The 22,128-nt window shown below is 39.1% G+C and overlaps 1 protein-coding gene, 1 pseudogene and 1 gene segment (V, D, J or C); 1 reads left to right on the plus strand and 2 right to left on the minus strand.

Moving 5' to 3' along the window:
- Positions 1–9,782: 9,782 nt before the first annotated feature.
- LOC102083215 (Ig heavy chain V region 914-like) lies at positions 9,783–12,634 on the minus strand. The segment is given in 4 exon segments: positions 9,783–10,288; positions 10,373–10,548; positions 11,134–11,815; positions 12,491–12,634. Coding segments are annotated over 3 exon segments (495 nt in total).
- Positions 12,315–16,160, minus strand: LOC100698994 (immunoglobulin heavy constant epsilon-like; annotated as a pseudogene).
- A 649-nt stretch (positions 16,161–16,809) lies between these two features.
- Positions 16,810–20,959, plus strand: LOC112845277 (WD repeat-containing protein 17-like). The gene is made up of 5 exons (XM_025904729.1): positions 16,810–17,336; positions 18,213–18,312; positions 18,401–18,541; positions 19,203–19,325; positions 20,460–20,959. The coding sequence occupies exons 2-5, from the start codon at positions 18,264–18,266 to the stop codon at positions 20,489–20,491; spliced, it is 345 nt and encodes a 114-aa protein (XP_025760514.1). The 5' UTR covers positions 16,810–17,336; positions 18,213–18,263; the 3' UTR covers positions 20,492–20,959.
- Positions 20,960–22,128: the final 1,169 nt, after the last annotated feature.

Consider the following 22,128-nt stretch of genomic DNA (forward strand, 5'->3'; position numbering starts at 1 on the left):
AAAAAAAAACCAGAATATTTACTTATTAAAAATGACAGTGTATTAAGACAGTCGTTTCATAACATTGTATCGTATACTGATCAGTGTTGGTCAAGTTACTTGAAAAAAGTAATCAGTTACTAATTACTGATTACTTCCCCCAAAAAGTAATCCCGTTACTTTACTGATTACTTATTTTCAAAAGTAATTAATTACTTAGTTACTTAGTTACTTTATAAAAACACGATTTACAACCTGAATAGGTGATAAAGCGATAGATCTTTCAGCCCAATTCTACTTTTTCTACATAATTCATCATACAAAATGTAATCAAATGGAAACGTCTCTTTTTAAAACTTGTTTTATTAGTTTTAATCTTTTAACTTTATGCATCAAGCAAAAATTAAATTATATGCAACATTCTCTGACTGGAAGAAATTTGTTTAACATTTAAACCTATTTTCTGCACATTCCAGCACATAAAATAAAATATTTTTTTGTGTTTACACTCACTCTTTCAAATAGATGCAAGTAAAACACAGCAGAAAATAAATAAAATCAAAGACTAGCGGTCCTGTTGCTCTATTTTCACCTGTAAAGCAGGACTTGGGTAGGCGGAGGTTTACCCTGGTGCAGGTGTGCCGCAGCGGTCAGTGGAAGAATCCGCGAGTTTCTCTGTGAATTTCACATTACAGTCGTAGTACACTCGGTGCTTGCTTGGAAGTTTAGGGGTTTTTTCGCTGTAAAAAGAAGTTTTCTTCCCACGCACAACGGACACTAATGTTTTTGTCACTTTTTATGGAATCAAACTCAAAATAAGGTCAGTACTTCCACGCTTTAAACGCTGCATGCTACACTCTGTCCCGCACTCGATATATTATGATCTGCAGACAGCTGTTGTCACGAACGTCGCACTCGCTTACGTCACTGTCATGAGACGTTCTCGGAAAAAAATCACGGTTTTAGTAACGCAGTAACGCAGCGTTCCTACATGAAAGTAACGGTAATCTAATTACCGTTTTTGCAATAGTAATCCCTTACATTACTCGTTACTTGAAAAAAGTAATCAGATTACAGTAACGCGTTACTGCCCATCTCTGATACTGATACTAGTGCTGGCCACTGTGCTCCACCTGTACTTCATCAAGTTTTGCATCCACTCATTGTTTTTTTGTTTTGTTTTTTTTTTTGCTCAATGTTATTCTTCATTTGTACTGAACACACAAACGTACAGTATTTGACAGCACACCACAGACATAAGTGTGCCTCAGACTGAATGGCTGTGACTTATATTGGTATTGTTCTTGCCCTGTAAATTAACTTTTCTTTTTGTTGCAACTCAGGTCTTATTTTTGATCTAATTTGTTAAATAAATTATTGAGATTAACTTGCCATGACTCTGCCTTGTCAACACTGGGGCTTTGTGCTTTTGTGATTGATATTATAATTAGTTTTATTGAGGATGCAATTCCTCAGCTGGGCCTGAAAACTACTGTGTGAGTTAATCATGTATTGCCTGCCTTCTATTCTTTATCACATATTAAACCATCATAGTTTCATATAGGTCGTTGTTTGCATCAGCTCCTCCACCTCACAGACAAACACAAACTCTGTCATTGCAATTTCTACATAACACATTGTATGTTAAATAATTCAGACTAACCTTAGAAATGCACAAACAATGTGAGATATTTTTCTCCTCCCTTCATGAGATGACCAACTTTCATACATTTATTTAAACAGGAAACAAAAATCTTTACAAGCAGAGGGAGAAGATACAAACTGCATAGCCTGAAGATTTGCATAACCACACCACTAGGTGGAAGTAACAGAAAAATTATACCATATATTTTGTATTGATTTTTATGTCACTAAGTATCATTAACTGTAGAATCTAATATTAATTCCAAAAGTCACTGTCTCTCTTTTTTTATGTATCACCTTAAGGTCTTACTGTAGTACTAACAGTAAAAAAAAATAGTGTTGGCATTATTAAAAGAAAATTGTTATTTAAAACCTAAATTTGAATGTTTTTTATAATTATTTCTTAAAAATTCTTTACATGCAAGGCAGATGAAAATATTCACTTTACATGAACACATGCCACCAAAATATGTAATGTAAAACAGCAGAACATTATAGCATCACAAAAAAAACATTTGCCAATGAAGCTGTGTTATTGTATCTTTGAGTTTTGATGACTTAAATGTAATTTCTGTAAATTTAAAGGGGAAAAATAGCTGAAAGCAATACAGTGCAATATAAAAAGTAAACTATAATAAATGAACATCCACTAACTGATATAATGTCACGTTAACCCAAATGTTTTTATAATCAAAGATCCATTTAAAACCAGTTTATTAAGAATGATACTAAACTTTAATGTTAAATTGAAATTAGTTTCATAATATAATATTTTATTTAAGATCTGCATTTCATAGACTTTTCGCACACTAAGTCTGTGAAGGACTTTCATTTTTCATTATTCTCAAATTCATCAGTGGTCTGAGAGCTCCTCCTCTTGTGGGTTCATGTTACAACTATTCAGGCAGTTGACAGGTTTTTGCTCAGGTTTAATGATGGTTGTTACACAGCAGTGACTTCAGGCTCCATATTCTGTCACTTCTGTGTCACTCTGTTGATTAAAGTTTCTCATTTAATACCGAATGTGTTCAACAGTTAATGTTTAAATTGAGTGCCCCAGTGTATCAAGCCCAATCCACTCCAGTCCTTTTGCTGCAGACTGCCCAAGCTGCCCACTAGGTGGTCACAATAAGAGATCTGACAGGTGAAGGTCTGAAGCTTTATTGGCTACACCATCACAGAGACTCACGACATGCAGCGGCAGCAGCAGCAGAGCTACAGAGAACATGTTGCCACTGTTGCAACCAACTGCAGTATATCAAGTCTTTATATCAGTCTGTGAGGAAGTTTACTTTGCATTCAGATGGACACTGACCCCCCCCCCAGGGCATTTCTTAAAAAAGAAGGAGAAGAAAAAAAGGTTTTAACATATTTACACAGGGGATGTTAACATTAACACACAGAAAGATGCCAAAAGAATGCTTATTGTTGACAGTTCTTGATAAAGCTTTTTCATTGCTTCTTTAAAAGTGTTGATGATGTATGATTATGGATGATAAAAAAAAAAACAGGAATAGGTTTGATGTGCTGAGTTTTTGTACAGAGTTTCTTCCTCTTGTGTCACTGTGGGTCTCTGGCACAATAATAAACCGCTGAATCCTCAGACGTCAAACTGTTCATCTGCAGATACACCTGCTTTCTGCTGTTGTCTCTGGAAATGGTAAATCTGCCTCTGACTGACTGAGAGTAGTAGATATATCTACTATCATCCTCAATATAAGCAATCCACTCCAGTCCTTTTCCAGCAGCCTGTCTGATCCAAGCAGCATCAATATCACTGCTGAACCCTGAGTATGTGCAGGTCAGTCTGTGGGAATCTCCAGGCCTTTTAACCACTGGTTCAGACTCCGTCAGCGTTTGACCCCCAGTACCTACACAAATGTTAATAGCTCATTAGTTTTCGCATTTCTTCATATCATTTAATTTGTTCAGCAAAATGCATGTCCTTACCAGCCAAGAAACAAAACAGAATCAGGAAAATAACTAAATGAACAGGTTTGGTCATTGTTAAAGTCAGTTGTCTTTGCCCAGTCTGCTGTGTCTATATGAGATTGGGTCCCTGATTTAGGCTTGAACACTTATAAAGTTAGTTAATATAGGAGTTTTGCATTGACTCCTCCTCCCTGGAAAAAATACTGCTGTTTGACAAGTAAAAAACTAAAAAAAAATGAACATGTACAGTTTGCCAGTTTTCTGTCAGTGTTTGGTATATTGTTTGTAATTTTAAAGCAAATTTTAATTTTCAAATATTAAAACTGACCATTTTTTCAAGACAATCATACCATTATGTCTTATACTGCTTGTAGTGCTGTCCACTGTACTCTTTATGTACTTCATCATTTTTTCAATGATTTCCTTTATTATTCTTTTATTTCTATTGAACACACAAATGTACAGTATTTGACAGCACACCACAGGCGTAAGTGCACACCAGATGGCTTTTCTCAGCAACAAACTGTGTCACTGTCACATTGCCAGGGGAGGGACCTATTTATCAGAAAGCCACACACACAACTTCAAATGAATTATTGTTAAAAATGGTATTGCTGAATGTGTAAGTAATCGAATGAGATGTTTTCTAAGAAGTGGATCTATTTTAACAGCTTGTTTTATATAAAATAAGTTAAAAATGTAAATAAATCTGCAGTTTCCTCATATGAAATACATTTTATCTAATGCAATGTTTTTTGTCCTTTAGCTTCAGTTTATCTTTCTAAAAAATGTTTCTAGAAAATGTTTTATATATCAAGAGTGTTTCATTGTCTCAGTGTAATAATACAGGCCAGGTTTCTATAAACCTGCAATGGATTAGAAGAACAAAAAAACACTCCCCTTGAAACATTTTACACATAAATCTAAAAAAACAAAAAAACATTGAAAAACAAGAAGTCAAATTGACATTTAGTAGTTTTTAACACTTGTTTCAAGTGCATAAGAAAACAGTATAACAAAAAAAGCTCTAGTCACTTGTTTAATAACCTCTTAAACCCCAAGGGGGTTTCTGAGCTTCCTGCTCAAAAATGCAATGCCTAAATTAAATTGATTATTTCTCTGCAATTACAAACTCTGTCCTTACAATCTTGGTATCAAAATGAAGCTAACACTTGGGACATTTAATCAGAGGTGTAAATATTAAAGCAGATATTACTGTGTCAAAGTTACTGAGACTGGAACACAGAAAAAGTAAGTAGATTTTATTCTCGCCTAATTTTTCTTTGTAATTTTTAGCATATAACCCTTTTAAAAATATGGCTCAGATCATATTTGGTTCCAGAAATCCAGTAACCAACATATAAGCATAATCTGTGCAAAGATTTGTGTTTCTAAAGTAAAACAGTGAAAAACTACAGCCCTGTCAATACATGAATATCCAGACGTTGTACAAAAATGTCCAATTTTGGCACACAATTGGACACCATGCCAGTTTATTTTTTTAGGTATTGAAAAGCAGAAATTAATAAATTTTATTAACAGGCCTAAAAATGCTTTTTTTAAAAATATATTTTTGAAGAATTAACCACACATTTACATGCTAGTGGCCCTTTTCTGCCGTGCGCATGGAGCGCTTCATTGGCCTCTGGCCCTTTAAATTTTGAGGGGCTGTAACTTTGGGGTCTTTTGGTCAATTTGCATGATTGACACCTCTTTTTAATCGTTTTAGCCAATAGATTCAAAGTAACGATGCCACGTTCACGTCACTTCAACCAATCAGACGTTGTAATGCCAAAACCCACGTGTGTCCAAATTTATTGCATGTGGCTCTGTCCAGTCACGTGTCTGTAGGTGGGTCTAAAATGGAGGTTGTTGACGAAAACGGCTCTGATGCGGCTAGGTTGGCATGGTAATTACCGGCTATCACATGGCTACTGGCTACCGGCGAAAATAACGGAGGAAATCGGGATGGTAAGCCAATTTCTGTCTTAGCGCATTTGCGCCGCTGTGTGTTTTTGTGGTCTTCTTTTGCGGCTAATTCAGTGAATTTTGGTCTGATCGTGGTGAAACTTGGTGTGTGGAGTCAGTGATAGCCCTGGAAGCTAACCAGCCTATTTTTAACCGGTTACATCAAGTCTGAAGAATTTCAGGTTCGGCTTGTGTGTTTAGCGGACTTCTGCGCATTTACGTAACTGCTCGTTTAATCGCGGCTTGTTTTCGGTGTGTTTGGTGGTTGTAGAAATGGTTTATATGACATTTTAGCTAAGATTCTGAGGTTTCTCTGGATACCACACATGTCTGGATTTATATTTCTCAACCGGCGTTATAACCGATTAAACGTGATCTCCTCCTTTTTGCCCCCAATGCCGGGGGCGTGGGGCTTCCGGTGTCTTTTTCTTTACACTTTTTGTTTATGCACAAAAAAGAAAAGAATAGAAATTCACTTTTTTGTGCTTTCCCTAAATTTTATATCAATTTTACTTCAAATAAAGTTTTTAAACATATATATTTATTATGTAAATACTGCAACACAGAAGTGGACATTATTTTACACAATAATAAACAGCAGAATCCTCAGTTGTTAAACTGCTCATCTGCAGATACACCTGCTTTCTGCTGTTGTCTCTGGAGATGGTAAATCTGCCGCTGAATGACTGAGAGTAGTAGGTGCTACTACTACTGTAGATCAAAGCGATCCATTCTAGACCTTTTCCAGCAGCCTGTCTGACCCAAGCTGCAACAATATCACCACCAAGCCCTGAGTATGTACAGGTCAGTCTGTGGGAGTCTCCAGGCCTTTTGACCACTGATTCAGACTCAATCAGTGTTTGACCTTCAGTACCTAAAAGTGTTAAGAGTTCATTAGCGTAATCACATTTTCCTCACATAGTTTTATTTTTCCAATTAATTAGTTTGTCCTTACCAGCCAAGAAATAAAACAGAAAAAGAAAAAATATTAAATAAAAAGGTCTGATCATTGTAACAGTTGTTGTTGTTGTTGTTCATTCTGCAGAGTGTATGTTGAGTCTTTGTGTTTTGTGCTGCCGTATATATGAAGTGACATTTGTAGTTTTGCATTGTCTCCTCCTCTTTTTGGTGGTTTCATACTATAACGTTTTAATTCATGGGGCATAATTTAAACTGACGATATCATGAACACAAAAGACACTATGTCCACACGTACACGGGTATTTTTGAAAACGGAGATTTTCCGTTTTCGTTTTAAAAAATAATCCCGTCCACACGTAAAGGCAGAAATGAAGGAAAACGCTGCTAGGAACATGCCAAAGCAGCAGGTGGCGCTATATTCCTAACCATGTAGAAATGTTGGCCAATCAGAAGTCTAGAAGCCTCGGTGGGAAATAGTAAACAAAGATGGGGCATAGAAGCAGAACCGAGTGGTATGTGTGGAGGGACAGTAACTGTGTGTGTATATGTAAGCATTTAAACACTGCAGAGAGTACAATTAACAGTAACAGTATTGTAGAAATTCATTTCACCGAAACAACAACGTGGCGCACACTGTGACGTCAAAAAAGGCGCACACCTTTGACGCTGCGTTTTCTCCGTTTTTCTCGTCCACACGTAAATGCAAAAACGGAGTTTTAGAAAATATCCACCCTAGCCGGAGTTTTTAGAAATCTCCGTTTTCAGTGACCGAAAACGGCGTTTACGTGTGGACGAAAGGTGCAAACGCATAGAAAAATCTGCGTTTTCAAAAATACCCGGGTACGTGTGGACATAGCCTAAAAGTCACATAATATGACGTCATAAAAACAATCTACAATTCATTCATGGTCTTAGAGCTCCCCCTCTGGTGGTTTCATGGTATAACTGTTCAAGCACATTTTATGTGTGTTTTTGTTCAGGTCATGCTGAACACAGTTCTAATACAAGTGTGTAGTGTCCATGCTGTCAGTGTTTGTGCTCAATGAGACTCACAGCATCCAGCAGCAGCAGCAGAGCTACAGTTTTCTGCAGGGAGCTTCTCTCCTTCTGTTGCAACCAAGTGTATTAAATAAAGTCTTTATGTTAATCTGGAAGGAAGTTTATTTTGCATACCGACCGATGTATAAAATAGAAAAAAGAAACTTTTAAAAGACTAACAGTTTTTCTTTAAACTTCTTTAAAACTTTTAACACAATCATACAAAATGAATTTAAAAATTTACACTTAAAAATGGGAAGACAGAATTGTTAGTCTTCAAAGTTCTTGATGAAGCTGTTTGATCTTTGTTATTGTTGTTGCTTTTAATGTGCTGGACATGCTTTGAATGGAAGAAAGCAAATTCTGACTTGGCTGAGTTTTTGTACAGCGTTTCTTCCTCTTGTGTCACTGTGAGTATCGAGCACAATAATAAACAGCAGAATCCTCAGTCGTCAAGCTGTTCATCTGCAGATACACCTGCTTTCTGCTGTTGTCTCTGGAGATGGTAAAGCGGCCTCTGAATGACTGAGAGTACGAGGTGCTACTGCCACTGCTGATCCAAGCAATCCATTCCAGTCCTTTTCCAGCAGCCTGTCTGATCCAGGCATTACTATAATCACCACTGAACCCTGAGTATGTACAGGTCAGTCTGTGGGAGTGTCCAGGCCTTTTAACCACTGGTTCAGACTCTGTCAGTGTTTGACCCTCAGTACAGAAATGTTAATGGCTTATTATTCCAAAGACTTTACTTCATAACAATTAATTTGTACAAAAAATGTAAAAACGTCCTTACCAGTCAAGAAAAAAATAAATGAATGAGTAAAAGAGCAATTTAAACTTTTCTGATCATTGTTAAGGTCAGATGTCTTTGTCCAGTCTGCAGTGTCTCTGGTAGATTGAGTACCAAGATATATAAATCTACTGAAGGTATCAGTTTTACATAGACTCCTCCTACTCAGCAACACAAAGTAAACTCAGCAGTATATCAAGAATTTAGGAAATATTTTTAGCAACTGTTATGGAAATTTTAACAATAACCTGCAACACACCCAGTGAGCTTGATTTGAAGTGAGTTTAATCAACACATTGCAATGTGGAGAGAGCATCGCAGTGAAACACCGGGACCATCTCTGAATTGTGGCCACAGCCCTTACATCTTATATAGGCAGACACAGACGCTCTTAAACAAAGAACATTCCACAGCAGATCAATTATTAGCAGATTCTTAACTGTTCATTCTAAGAAAAGCTCCGACCAACCATCACCTCATCTGCAACAGGATGTCCAGAGCCCTCAAGAGGAAAATGACTCTGCTGTGAAGGTGCAATAAAACTTGGGCCTCACTTGTGATCACATTCCACATGCATACAAACTGGTGACAGGAGTGTTCTTACTATACTAGAGTGAGAAAGTGATATTACTATAACTAATGTGATATGATTAAATATGTGATTAATACATGAGAAAAGAAATCTGCCACCACACAACTAACAGATGAATAGAATGATATATTATAAGAGCTTCATATAGGAAGCAGAGCTACCCAGACTGCTAGTAAATGACCTGAAATGTTTGTTGCACTGGCTGCCCTGTTAGTACATTTTTTTTTTTCTGCTATGATCTTCACCCAGTCCCTGTCATTCCTTTTTTTTACTAGAACAAGTAGAATGGTGCGGAGCAAGCCACTGGACATAATGGGTTTCTGGGCACAGCAGTGCTGTCGTCACATTGTATGTGAAGTGCCCTTAAGATTTCTTTTAAAAAGCCAGAGGGCCTAACCTAATTTCCAGGCAGCCAGAAGCACAGGGTCATTAACTTGTGCATCTTTTCTGATGATTGAAACAGAGAAAACATGCAAACTGCAAAGCCTGAAGATTAATATCAGGATATCATTGGGAGGACAAATATATGGGAAGTGACAAATATAATTTCTGCTAAAGAGAGGTGAGCTATTTGGTATTTTTATGAGAGAATCTGTGTATCAGTGTGGATCTGTGGAAAAGTCAGCCCTGTCCTACTTGGACCTTCATTAGTGCCAAGTTTTTGTTTGTATTTTAATTCACTTTAAATAAATTCACTGAACTTTAGCATGAGTCCTGCCTGCTTAGTAATCATTACAGATTTGTATTTATTTTTTTTATTTTTTATTTTTTGCAAATAATGAAACACAACCAATTCTAACATTCATTACAGGTGGTTTTACACAAAGGTTTAGCTGGAAGAACTTCTCATATAAATGAGTATCAAAATATATTGTTGTCACTTAATTACAGGAAAAAATGTCAAATTGAGCAAGTTACTAAGGTTGAATTGTAAATATAAAATGTAACACTTTATTCATAACTATAACTTTAAAAGAATATATATTATCATGGCAATCTCCAGCGCTAAACAGCGACATGCAGCAGATAACAGTGTTCGGGCTCCTCTAGTGGTGGAGGATGTTACACATGTTGAAGCTGTGAGAGGTTTTTGTTCAGCTCCACTGATGTTTTGTATTACTGTGAGACTCTGGCACAGTAATACACAGCAGTGTCTTCAGGCTGCATATTCTGTCCATTTAGAGTCATTGTCTTGCTTGAAGTGTCTAAGTTGATGGTGAACTTGTTCTTTAGTGAATCTTTGTACCCTGTGCTGTATCCATAATGTGCACTTCCAATAAACTCCAGTCCTTTTTCTGCAGGCTGTCTGATCCAAGCTGTCCGATAGTAGCTCAGAGAATAAGAGACCTGACAGGTGATGGTCAGACGCTGACCTGGCTGCACAGTCACAAACTCTGGCTGTGTCAGCTGTTGACACTTCACACCTGTGGAGAAAACATGTTTTATTTAACAGTAACAGTCAGTATGCTGTGATCATTCTGTCAGTGTTTTTTTTCAGTGAGACTCACAGGATCCAGCAGCCAGCAGGAGCAGCAGAGCCACAGAGAACATTTTGGTACTCAAGATAATCTGATGGGAACTTCTCTTCTTCTGTTTTAACTGGCGGCATGATTTCAAGTCTTTATAGTAGACTGTCAGGAAGTTTGCTTTGCATATAGATGGATGCTGACAGATTATAAGAGATCTAAAGAATTGTAAAAAAGTGGTTTTGTCAAATCAGTTCAGACATTCTTTAATTGATTTCTTGTATTCAAAACATAAACAGAAAAACAGAAAATAAACATAAACAGGAAATAAAAGATAAAACTGACATTTCAAATCTTATTCTATATTCACAGAGATATACAGTTAGACCTGTGCCACAAAAGTTCCCTTTTTTTCTGTAAATGTTGTTTTCAGTATTCAGTAAGTGCACATTTAAAGAGGCAAGCTGTGCCAACTGTTCATATTTAAATGTTTTTGAAAAAACATTGAATATCACTGTAATAACAGTAACAATGTGCTGTGATCATGCTGTCAGTGTCTTGACTTCAGTGAGAGTCACAGGATCCAGCAGCCGCAGAGCTACAGACAACAGGTTGGTAGTCAAGGTGATAGCATGGGAGCTTCTGGTCTTATTAAAAATATTTTTATTTAAAAAGTTTTAATAAACATCTGATAGGTGGGAATCGTTTTTTTTATCCATGTCCATTATTTTCAAAATTTGCTTTTTTTCTAAATAATGTTTCTTATTATCATTATCATCTTTTTTATTAAAGAAATTTCTTACAACTGTCTCATCAGCCGGTGTTCCTGTTTTTGATGAACAACTGCTTCCTTTGGGTTCTTCTAAAAATAGATGGCAGGATGTTTTTGTAAAGCCTCTTCAGCTGCTTTAACCACTGTGTTTCTCTTTGGCACAGTAATAAATAGTAGAATCATCTGGCCTCAAATTGGAATCAAATCAGATCAAATACACCATGCTGTTGCTATCATCTCTGCTGATTTCTACACGTCCTCTCAAACTGCTTGCATAACTGTTTCTGCTGGAAGTTGAAAAAGCCGCTCCCGATCAATTCCAGGGGTTTTCCTGCAGGTTCTCTGTCCCAGATCAGATAAGACCAGATAACACAGCAATAAAAACTGAAGGCTGATCCTCTACAGGAGAAACTGAGAGTCTCCCCAGGCCTTTTCTCTACACGACTGGAAGGAATGGACTCCATACTCTGACCTGTAACATTTGATGAGATGATAACAGAGAAACGAGTGAGACAGATAAAATGTTAAGTATCATTAACTCACCATCAATCAGTGTGTCCTGGTACATGGTGAAATAGTGAGCAGCACAAGAACTCAGGGGGAAGCAAAAAAGCAATCGATGAGGTTCAACACAAATGCTATGGAAAGGACGAGCCATGATGTCAGGTCATTCATATGTGTTCATTCATAGTTCTGATGCCTTCAGTGAGAATCTACAATGTGAATAGTCATGAAAATAAAGAAAAAACATTAAATGAGAAGATGTGTCCTGGTAGTGTATTAAATACTGGTATTCCAATGTTAATAAATGTGTTTTTCTTAATGTGAAAATATGGGATAGTTTGAATGCGCAACAGATCACTTCAGAGGTTGCCAATAGTAAGCTTTAGTGTGTTTAGTGCTCTCCCTGCCAGTTGTGAATTCCTCTAAACCCACAAAGTACACAAATGCAATTTATATAAAGACAGGGAGTTTACAGATTTACAAGGACACTACATATGTTTGCAATGAAGAAGAGTTACAACAACAGTCTTTGTGCTTTTAAATCAATGCACCTCTTCATAACACCACTGGCATACCAACACATTTATCGGCATCTTGAAATTACAAATATAGTTACAACCAGTGAGTAGTTTTTTTACATAGAGGTGGAAACTATATTGCTGCTTCTGCACATGGAGCTTTGTCTCACTCTTGTGGAAAATCTGAGACTTAAAATATCTTGGTGCATGAAGCAATTTTCTGAAGGATAAACATGGTGTTTATTATTATTATTAGTATCATTATCATTATTATTATTATTATTATTATTATAGTAAAAATGCACAGTATAATTTAAAAATTAGACTGGAATCTTACTTTTACACAATTAAATGACATGCGCTTACCTTAATCAATGTAACTATGATACCAAATAAGGTGGTGATGATGAAAAAACCAATGAGGGTGAAAACCGCATTCTAGCTTTCCTCAGCTCACATCAGCATGCTCAATATCATCAAATAAATCACACTTCTTTTACTTGGGACAGGTCAAGGTGGCTCTGGACACTGAACTTTCCATCTGGGCATCTTTGGGGTCACTAGTTTTGTAGTTCAGCAGTTCTTTGTCTCCATTTGGAAACCCAGTGATGTTAATGGATACAGGGCTGAAGCCAAAAACCAGGCACACAAGTTAATTAGAGCCCATAAGCAAGTAGGCAGATGGTTGGCTGTAGATCACTGAGGCTGGAAAGATGTGCATTACAGTTTTAGTAATCAGTTAATCATTTTTAGTCAGTTTTGTTCAAATTAATATAATGGAAATAAAAGATTAATGTTAAATGCTAAACAGCAGCTCACCAAACACATCAGTTATAGTGGCTTCAACAGGTGCTTCAGATGACTCATGTTTGACAACACAAGAATACGTAGACCTTTTGTCTTCAGTTTTGGATATGTTTAGTCTGCTGCTCACAGAGTAAGAGCTGCTCCCTGAGTATTTCCATGGAGGACTGTTAACGTAATGCATGGATGGGAGAGTCTGGCCATCTTCTTCCCAGAACACTTTGATGTTAGCAAGGAAATATCCAGACACTAGGCAAACAAGCGTTAGGATGTCAGACACTGAAAGTTCAGAGGCAGTGGTTGCATTGTCTTCACTGTTGGCACATGAAGGTCTTGAAAAACACTAAAGAGAGAGAACCATAAAAATATAGTCACAACCAGAGGAACATGAAGTTTAGAAAGATCTGTAAGCAATTTGTTACATTTCTAACATTACCTCTGTTTTTGCTTATATGGTCTTCATTGCCCTGATTGGAACATGGATGTTTTCCTTCACAAAACCCTTGTTTATCTGCATCCCAATTTTCTGCTGACACATTAAAGAAGCTCTGTTGAGTCTCTGTCCTATTGTTGTGACTCACTGCAGGATTAGTAAGGACATAACAGTCAGGAATTTTGTTGCAAGCTAATTTCCAGGTGATGGAGAAATCGTTTAGACTAGGGGCAACCAGAAGACAGATAACAGTCACGGGTCCTTTGTTCTCAGGCTGCTACAGTGGTGATGGTCCCTGAACATAAACCCCAACTAGCTGTGAGGATGATGGAGGTACTCGAAAACAAAACAAAACAAAAACAAAAAAAATCTTAATGTGTATCACAATAATAGTATTTTCACTTTACCTGAACAGAGATTGACATTTCTTGTGATATTTTTATTCAGAGACCTGTCAGATACTGTACAAGTGAAGATCTTTCCTGTTTTCCACTCAGAGTGATCAATTATAAGTTGGCTGGTCACTCTAGCATGTCCATCTACTCTCATGCTGATATCAGTGGTTGTTGGAGATCTTTGCTGAGACTCGTTAAACCATCTAATATGAGCGTTGAAGACCCATCCACAGCATAAGAGTGTCTGTGATCTTGACTCCTTACTTTGGACCAGAAGAAGCTCCACTGATGGGTCCACTAAAGTGAGACAAATCAGGGCATCAATTAATCTATTTAACAGAAACCATTAAAGTATAAATCAACAAAGTTAAATCAGCTGCCTAAAAGGGAAGCAAGAGTAGCTTGTTACTGGCAGAGTTTGACTATAAACTTATTGACTTTGCAGGTAAATTTTTTGTCTTTCTTCCAGTACGTCTGAGGGACTGTGAATTGATTACTGATTAAAAGAAGGCCAGGGCCTTCAGCCTTCAGGAAAATCTTTTTTTCTTTTTTTTTAATTTTAATCACCATTGACTTGTAAGGTGATGTAGAGGTCACATGAGGACAGTTGTTCCCTTCAGCAGATCTGGGCAAGATCCTGATTTCTATGGAGTTTAACCTGGAGGACAATTTAAAAAAAAAAAAGTAAAAATATTATTTAAGGTCCTCTTTGGTCATAAGATGCCTGAATTTCCTGTAATGCTAATATCATCTTACCTGCAATATTTATAGTCTTCTCAGCAGATCTGACACACATTTGCTCTCCTCTGCATGTTAAATGCTTTACTTGCTTCCTCTGACTCAAGAAAAAAGTTTACTGATAATAAGAGTTGTGTTTTACTCTCTGCACATTTTTTTCATTTGTGGTGCCAATCTCTCAGCCAGGAGATCATGGCATCAAAATTAGTGTGGACCCAACATGTTCCTTGCACATTAGAGTCTGACGCTTAAGTCTTAAACTTGGGAATCTTTACATGAATGGAAGGTGAATTTCTGTGGAATTAAAGAAAAACATGCTAATTAATAAACTTTATCTTAAGACTGTTCTTAATTTGCTTTAGATATACCTGCAAATGTTCATGTTGAATATGGGCTTTGAGACAGTAGCTGTACATACTTACTCTGACAAATGCTTATTGTCTTCTTATATTCAGTATAATTGTGATTAGCTTTGCAGGTAAAAGTTGATCCTTTTCCCCACACTGAGAGTTTGTTGCTCAGGCTAAAGGTTTTCTGCTCTGTCCCTTCACTTTGTAGCTTCGTTCTGCTTGGCTTCTTGTTTTGACTCATTGGTGATTTGTCCTGAAAGCACTCCAAAGCCAGTTTGTCTGGAAAGAAACCATTTAGCAGATGAGCCTTACTGGTGAGATTCCAAATTCCCCATCTGAGACTGGGTACAATGTGATGTTTGGTGACACAATCCATGGCACTGAAATAAAGAAGAGATTAGTTTGATTTACAAAACTCATTATAAATATCATGTGTGAACACAACAAGGAACAACTTTAATCTTATCTAAATTATACATACCTTCAGATTCTGGTGAATGCAGAACTCTTCAATTTCAGTTGTCATTAAGCTATGTTAGAGTTGTACTTTTACATTGTTTAGAGTTGTTCAGCAAGGCGAAAATAGGGCAGGAAGTCTGTTGCACAGTTGTTATGCATAATAAGGCAGTGTGATCAGGGCAAGCAGCAAGCGGAAGCATTGAGTAACAACTAGGTCTCAAAAAAGTACCAAAACACAGAAGTGAAAGAATGCAAAGTGCAACGGAGCATCACAAACAGCAGGTGTGAGGTGTGTTTATGCCAGTAAGAGAAACAAAGTGCACATTTAAATTTTTCATGTCAGTTTGCATGTGTACCACATCCATATTTTCTTATCAATTTGCCAAAGATTTTAGTTCTCAAATCTTGTAGCAATATAATAATAATAATGCAACCAGTTTTAAAAGCTACCATTTTGCATATTTGGTATCACATGGGCTGCTGATCCCAGGCACTGTGGATATGGATTGCCCTGTAGTTATCTAAGAACTTTTATTCCTTTTTTTTGTTTACTATAGTTTAAGCATTTGTGTAAAGCATATGAATTATTCACTGTTGCTCTTTTCTTTAGTGTAATTCTAGCAGCCACTGTCAATATCTGATCTAATAAGTTTTTTAAAGATTGAAGAAAGATTGCCAAGTGTGATTAGCGTTTATGCCACATGCTGTTTCTTTTTTTGAATCATGGTTGAGTTTTAAAACACTGCCTGAAAGTTTTTTGAGTTACACAGTGGATCGCTGCGGCCCTAACCATTTCTCTGTTTGCAGTTGTTAGATCCCAGTTACCCCTGTACAGGTGGTCTGGACCGGCTCTCCATCCTTCGGGTCAGAGTCCCTTAATCCCTCTCCTCTAATGATCTATGGCACTTGTGCTGAGGCCGTCTCTCCTGCATGAAGTCCAGGTGCTGGTTTTCCAGTGTGTGCGTCTGATGCCCCAAATCTGACTCAGAGCCGTAACACCATCCATGGCTGCAGTATGGAACAGATGTGGGTGTGTCGTCATCTCCCAGAGGAGTCCAAATCGTCATCAAACAGCCCTACAAACACAAAAACATGTGAAAATATAAACAACCAGACTATCAGCAGTGATTTAACTACTTTAAGACCTCTGTGAAAATCATTTACAGCATATATCACAGAATTTAAGGCCTCTAAAATCACAGAGCATACAGAGAAAAGTACTAAACTGAATCAATTTCAGCTTTCGTTTTTCATGATGTATATTGTATTAATAATTAAATTTCATTATCTGTGGCTTTACCACACATTTACCACACAGGTGTAGATACTGTAGGTTCAGTGAATGCTTAAATTGCACTGATTAGAATATACTGGACATTCAAAGCTAAGGTTCAGCGCACTGTGTTAGAGGCTGGGATTTGATGAATTCATCATATATACAATCATGTCAGAACACAAGAAGACCATAACAGCGATCAGCTGGTGCCCCGACAACCCTGACCTGTTTGCTTCAGCCTCAGCAGATAACCTCCTCATCGTGTGGAACGTAGCAGAGAAAAAGGCGGTGGCGCGACTCGACAACACTAAAGGTAGCTGGATCATCCACGCCGGGTTGTTTCTGCACAGAATCTGTAAAGCCTCACAGCCTCTTCCTGTTTCTCAGGCGTCCCTGTGTCAGTCAGTTGGTGCTGGAACTCGGCCGACGGAGTGGCGTTCGTCTCCCAGCGCGGTCCGCTGTACATCTGGGTCTACCGAGGTCCCGATCCTGGGGTCACGGTGCATAAAGAAGCCCACTCCTTCCTGTCTGACATCTGTCTCTTCAGATGGTACCCCACCAAGAAGGGGAAACTGGTGTTTGGACACACAGACGGGAGCCTGTCGGTGTTTCAGCCCGACCAATACGGGCTTGGAGTGTGTGGACGTCTGGAGGTCTGTGATCTTACAACAAGTGTCATTCCCCTGAAAAGAGAAGGAATGTCAGTGGATTTTATTTGAAATCACAATAAATTATATTTACACAAAAATACTTACAGGTAAGCTACAGGTAAAAAGTTTCACAGGAAACCAAAAAGTACATTTAAGTACATAATTTTAAGTAGAGTGTAATTTCATGGTAATTTTGCAAATAAATAAATATTTATTTTTCCATCTTTCAGCGTAAACACGCTGCACGCCGGCTGTATCATAACCCTATATTTATTATTCTTTATGCCGATGAGCATCTATTATTCAGCTGCTCTTTGATTTTAAAGGCGTTTCTGAGCTCTTTCACACTCACTGTTCAAACAAAACTTTCAAAAGGAGTGACTGGAAGAAACCTGGAAGTGCAGGGCACTTAAACTGGAGGGCGGAGACATATTTTATGGTTTTATTTAGAATATTGTTATGTCTTCGTTTCCTGTAAAAAGCTGACTTGTTAGCCTCTTAGTGTTTTTACTTTTGAGCATTTGTGTGTAATTATAATTACTCTGATACTTCAAATTAAATACAATTAAATTCCACTTAATTACAGGAGATTACTGTGTGAAGTGTTACTATGTTAAGAAAGTATTTTGATTTTATATTTGTAAGTTTTCAGTGTTTTGTATCCAGATTAGAGACGTGATGCAGAGCACACGCAGCTTTCATGTCGCAGAGATCTGCACAAACATTCGTATTAAAGGCCGTTCTTACAGGAAGTCAGGCGGGTGCTCGTTCCTAATATGATCGTGACTGGCACACAGCGCCCTGAAACCAGCTTATCCAATCAGAGGAAAAAGTGGGAGGGGCTAAATCAGTTTGTGTCAGACAGAGGGCCAAGTGAGGAACCTGCACCAAATTTAGATAAAGAAGGATTATTTTGAACTGTGAATCATGCAAATTCAGTGTGTCCAAAGAAAATACTTTTACCCCCCTGTTCTCTTCTTGAGGGAGTAAAAGCCAAAAGCACGTGCTTCGTCCGGAGTCTTTAGAGGGGACGGATGAGGAGGACCCTGTCAGTGCCTTGGAGTGGGACCGACTGTTTACTAGGTCAGATCTGAGAGCGGTAAAGTAGCTTTTCTTCTGGTCTGTGGCCTATTCGCCCACAGAAGCAATGAACTGGTGCCATCTCTTTCAGTGTCTAACCTCCATAACGGCATCCGGCTGGTGGACAGCGAGGCCTTGGCCTGCATCACGTCATTCTGCTTCCCCTCAGCTGCCGCGTCCGTGCAGTGTCTCGCCTGGGTCCCGTCTGCGCCCGGCATGTTCATCACCAGAGGTAAAGCCCGCGTGTTCACGTGGGATGTGTGTTCCCTTCTGTTTGCGCGGGTGGACGTGTGCTTCGGGCAGCCGGTGTGTGGGACATGCCGCTCTCCTGCTGCCATCTTTTATCCATAGATTCTTATTTGCATGATAATGAGAACATTTGATTTGTGAAGTCCACAATAACACATTCAGTTTGGTTCACTGAATATATTTACAGTGTGAAAGAGCCTCCGAGGCGTGTTCAGTGATTTGTTTCTGTCAGGATTCCTGGGTCATTGACCCAGCGTTTTCAGTTCATGTTCTGTTTTCACCACTCCTGCCATTTCCTGTTTCATTATGTTCAGCTGTGTATTCGCCTGTGTCCAATTATCGTCATCATCCAGTCTGTGTATTTAAGTTCCTCAGTTTTACCACTTCTCTGTCGTGTCATTGATGTTCTGGTGATGTTATGTTGTCGTTTACGCCTGCGTTCAGTCAGCCAGCCATTCGGCCTTTCAGTCAGTCCTTCAGTCATTCAGTCAGTCGTCCAGCCAGCCAGCCATTTCCTACCTCTGTTCTGTTTGTTCATTCCATCGGCAATAAATACCAACCTTCACCTACCTACCTGTGAGTCCAGCGTTTGGGTCCTCCTTCTCTCATCCACGACACAGATCCTGACAGTTTCTGTCCCTCAGACTCGCAGGTCGGCGTGCTGAGAGTGTGGAACGTGTCTCGCTCGACTCCGCTGGACAGCTTTAAGCTGAAAAAGATGGGATTTCACGCTTTGCATGTCCTCAACTCCCCACTGGCCAAGAAAGGTACCGTCTTTAGTAAATGAGCTGTAACGGCAGGAGAGATGAGAAACACTGAAACAGCTTCAGTTTCAGTCAAGACGGAGCAGTCGGTCACAGCAGAACCCAACAGACACGTACAAAATCTACGGCTGATTTATTCAAATGATTAATCCACCATCCATCCACCCAACATCCACCCATCCACCCAACATCCATCCACCTAACATCCATCCACCCATCCACCCAACATCCATCCATCCACCCAACATCCATCCACCCATCCACCCAACATCCATCCACCCAACATCCATCCACCCATCCACCCAACATCCATCCATCCACCCAACATCCATCCATCCACCAAACATCCACCCAACATCCATCCATCCATCCATCCACCCAACACCCATCCACCAAACATCCACCCATCCACCCAACATCCATCCATCCATCCATCCATCCATCCATCCATCCATCCATCCATCCATCCATCCAGCCATCTGAGGTGGAAGCAAAGATTAAATATGCACTATCCAACTATTTATCATTCATTTCTCACTAATGTCTAAACAGATTGATAGCTGTGCAGTGTTAGACATCCTTTAGACATTTAAAGAGCAGAAAGTTACTCAGCAGTTAAACAAAGATGTAAGGATCTTTTTAAAGGCCAGGTGAAGGCCTGCTTTCCTCTCAGCCGCCCGTCACACTCCTGAGCTCTGCCAACATCCTGAACAGCAGAGGGAGCCTCAGGCCTGACAGTGGATGTGGGTGAACGTTCACATTAATACAGAGAGTTTTACAAACTCTGCAGAAACCGAACTGCCTGTGTTGGATTGTTTCCACTTTCCAATGATGAAAAGTAGATTTTTCTGTGTATCTGCTGTCTAAAAGGTTAAATTCAGCATCACGAAAGTGTTAATGAAGGCCAGAAGTTCTGAGCTCACAGTGACTGTTCTCCGGTGAAACACTACATTCCAAAGGATCTGATGTTAAAAATGTTATTTATAAGATAGCAGGATTTTGTTTTTGCACTGCACGTACAGGATTACAGCTGCAGCTCATCTGTTTCAGCCTGCATCAGGTTCTGTTGTTAAAATCCTGGATCCGGCTAACGCTTTCCACAGGTGACTTTGTGTCACAGCCCTCTTCTCTCTGCAGCTCAGAGCTCCTGCTCCCCCAGTAAGAGTTAGTACACCAGTTCCACCAGTGAGGCGGTCCCTCCCCCGACCCTGTCGCAGAACCGCTCCTTCTCTCTGCCTCCGGGCCACGCCGTCTGCTGCTTCATGGACGGAGGCGTGGGGCTCTATGACATGGGAGCCAAGAAGTGGGACTTCCTGCGAGACTTGGTATTCTGTGGCATCCTCAAATGTGAGTGACAAAAAAGGAGCTTCAGCTCACTGTGTCGCTTCTTCTTCAGGACCACATAGAAACCATCTTCGACTGCAAGTTTAAGCCCGATGATCCCAACCTGCTCGCCACAGCCAGTTTCGATGGAACCATCAAGATCTGGGACACAAACACTCTAACAGCTGTTTACACCTCCCCTGGAAACGAAGGAGTGGTCTACTCCCTGTCCTGGGCTCCGGGTAGGCTAGCTGCACGCACGCACACAAACACACACATGCACGTACACACACACACACACACACACACACACACACACATGCACACACACACACACACACATGCACGTACACACACACACACACACACACATAACTGTGTGAAACCTCTGTGATATGTAAAACCTCCGGAGCGACTCGGTGAGGCTGTTCTCAGCTTTATCAGCTTGTTGTAGATATAATTCAAGATTTCAATTCAAGATTCAAGAGCTTTATTGTCAGTACAACAGTATACACAGTATGCAGCGCACCAAAATGCTGTTTCACTCCGAGCTTTCCATGGTGCATGTATAAGTTTATAAAAGATATATCTCCAAAAGATATAAAACTAGGAATTACAAATGAATAACATGCTGTTTTTGTGTTACATCACAGTCGATACATGATCAGCGCTGGGCTACACAAAACTTCATGAATGCAGATCATTAAAAAAAAATTTTTTTTGAAAACCTTACATGTGCAGTCAGTCATTTTCTGAGGTTATTTAATATAAAAAATGATATAGTTCTTGTAGATATACTTTGAACAGTGTGTAATGGTGTCTGTTAGGTTTTGTATTGTGATTGTCATTTATGCTTAGAAATATCTACCCATATATGCTTAGAAGTATATAATCGATTGTGTAGTGATAGGAGGTTTGATCCTTAGTAGTCTGCAGAGGCACGTTGTGTGCATTCCAGAGCACTCAGGGAGCATGGGAGAGGCCGTGCCTTGTCTTATTGTTTTATGGTATAGGAGGACACCTACTCTGTATCTGGTTGAGCATAAGAGCCTTTTGTTTAGATGGACCGCTAGACTCCTGGCACCAGCTTTGGGGAGTCTTCACGGGGTCATATCTTGACCCCACACACACACTCACACACACACACACACACACACACACACACACACACTTACACAACGTACAGGCAAGGTACTCTTTGTGTGTATGTATACGTCATATGTTAATGAACCTATGCATATTCATGTAACCCCAATAAAAGAGCAGTGTTACGGGAGAGCGGACGAGAGCAACTGGGGTCAAGCGAAGGAACGGCGTTTGTTCAGTTCTCTCCCGTGCACGGAAACATAAAGAACTTTGCCTACTCGTGTCTTGCTTGCTGTGTAATTACATTGTCTTCAACGTTCCAGCGAATAGGTTTAAGCTACAAACCTATCAGTGTCTTCTGATAATCTGATGTGTTCTCATAAACTCATAATTCATG

This window comes from Oreochromis niloticus, unplaced genomic scaffold (assembly GCF_001858045.2).
Source record: "Oreochromis niloticus isolate F11D_XX unplaced genomic scaffold, O_niloticus_UMD_NMBU tig00006539_pilon, whole genome shotgun sequence".
In the NCBI taxonomy this organism is placed as follows: domain Eukaryota; kingdom Metazoa; phylum Chordata; class Actinopteri; order Cichliformes; family Cichlidae; genus Oreochromis; species Oreochromis niloticus.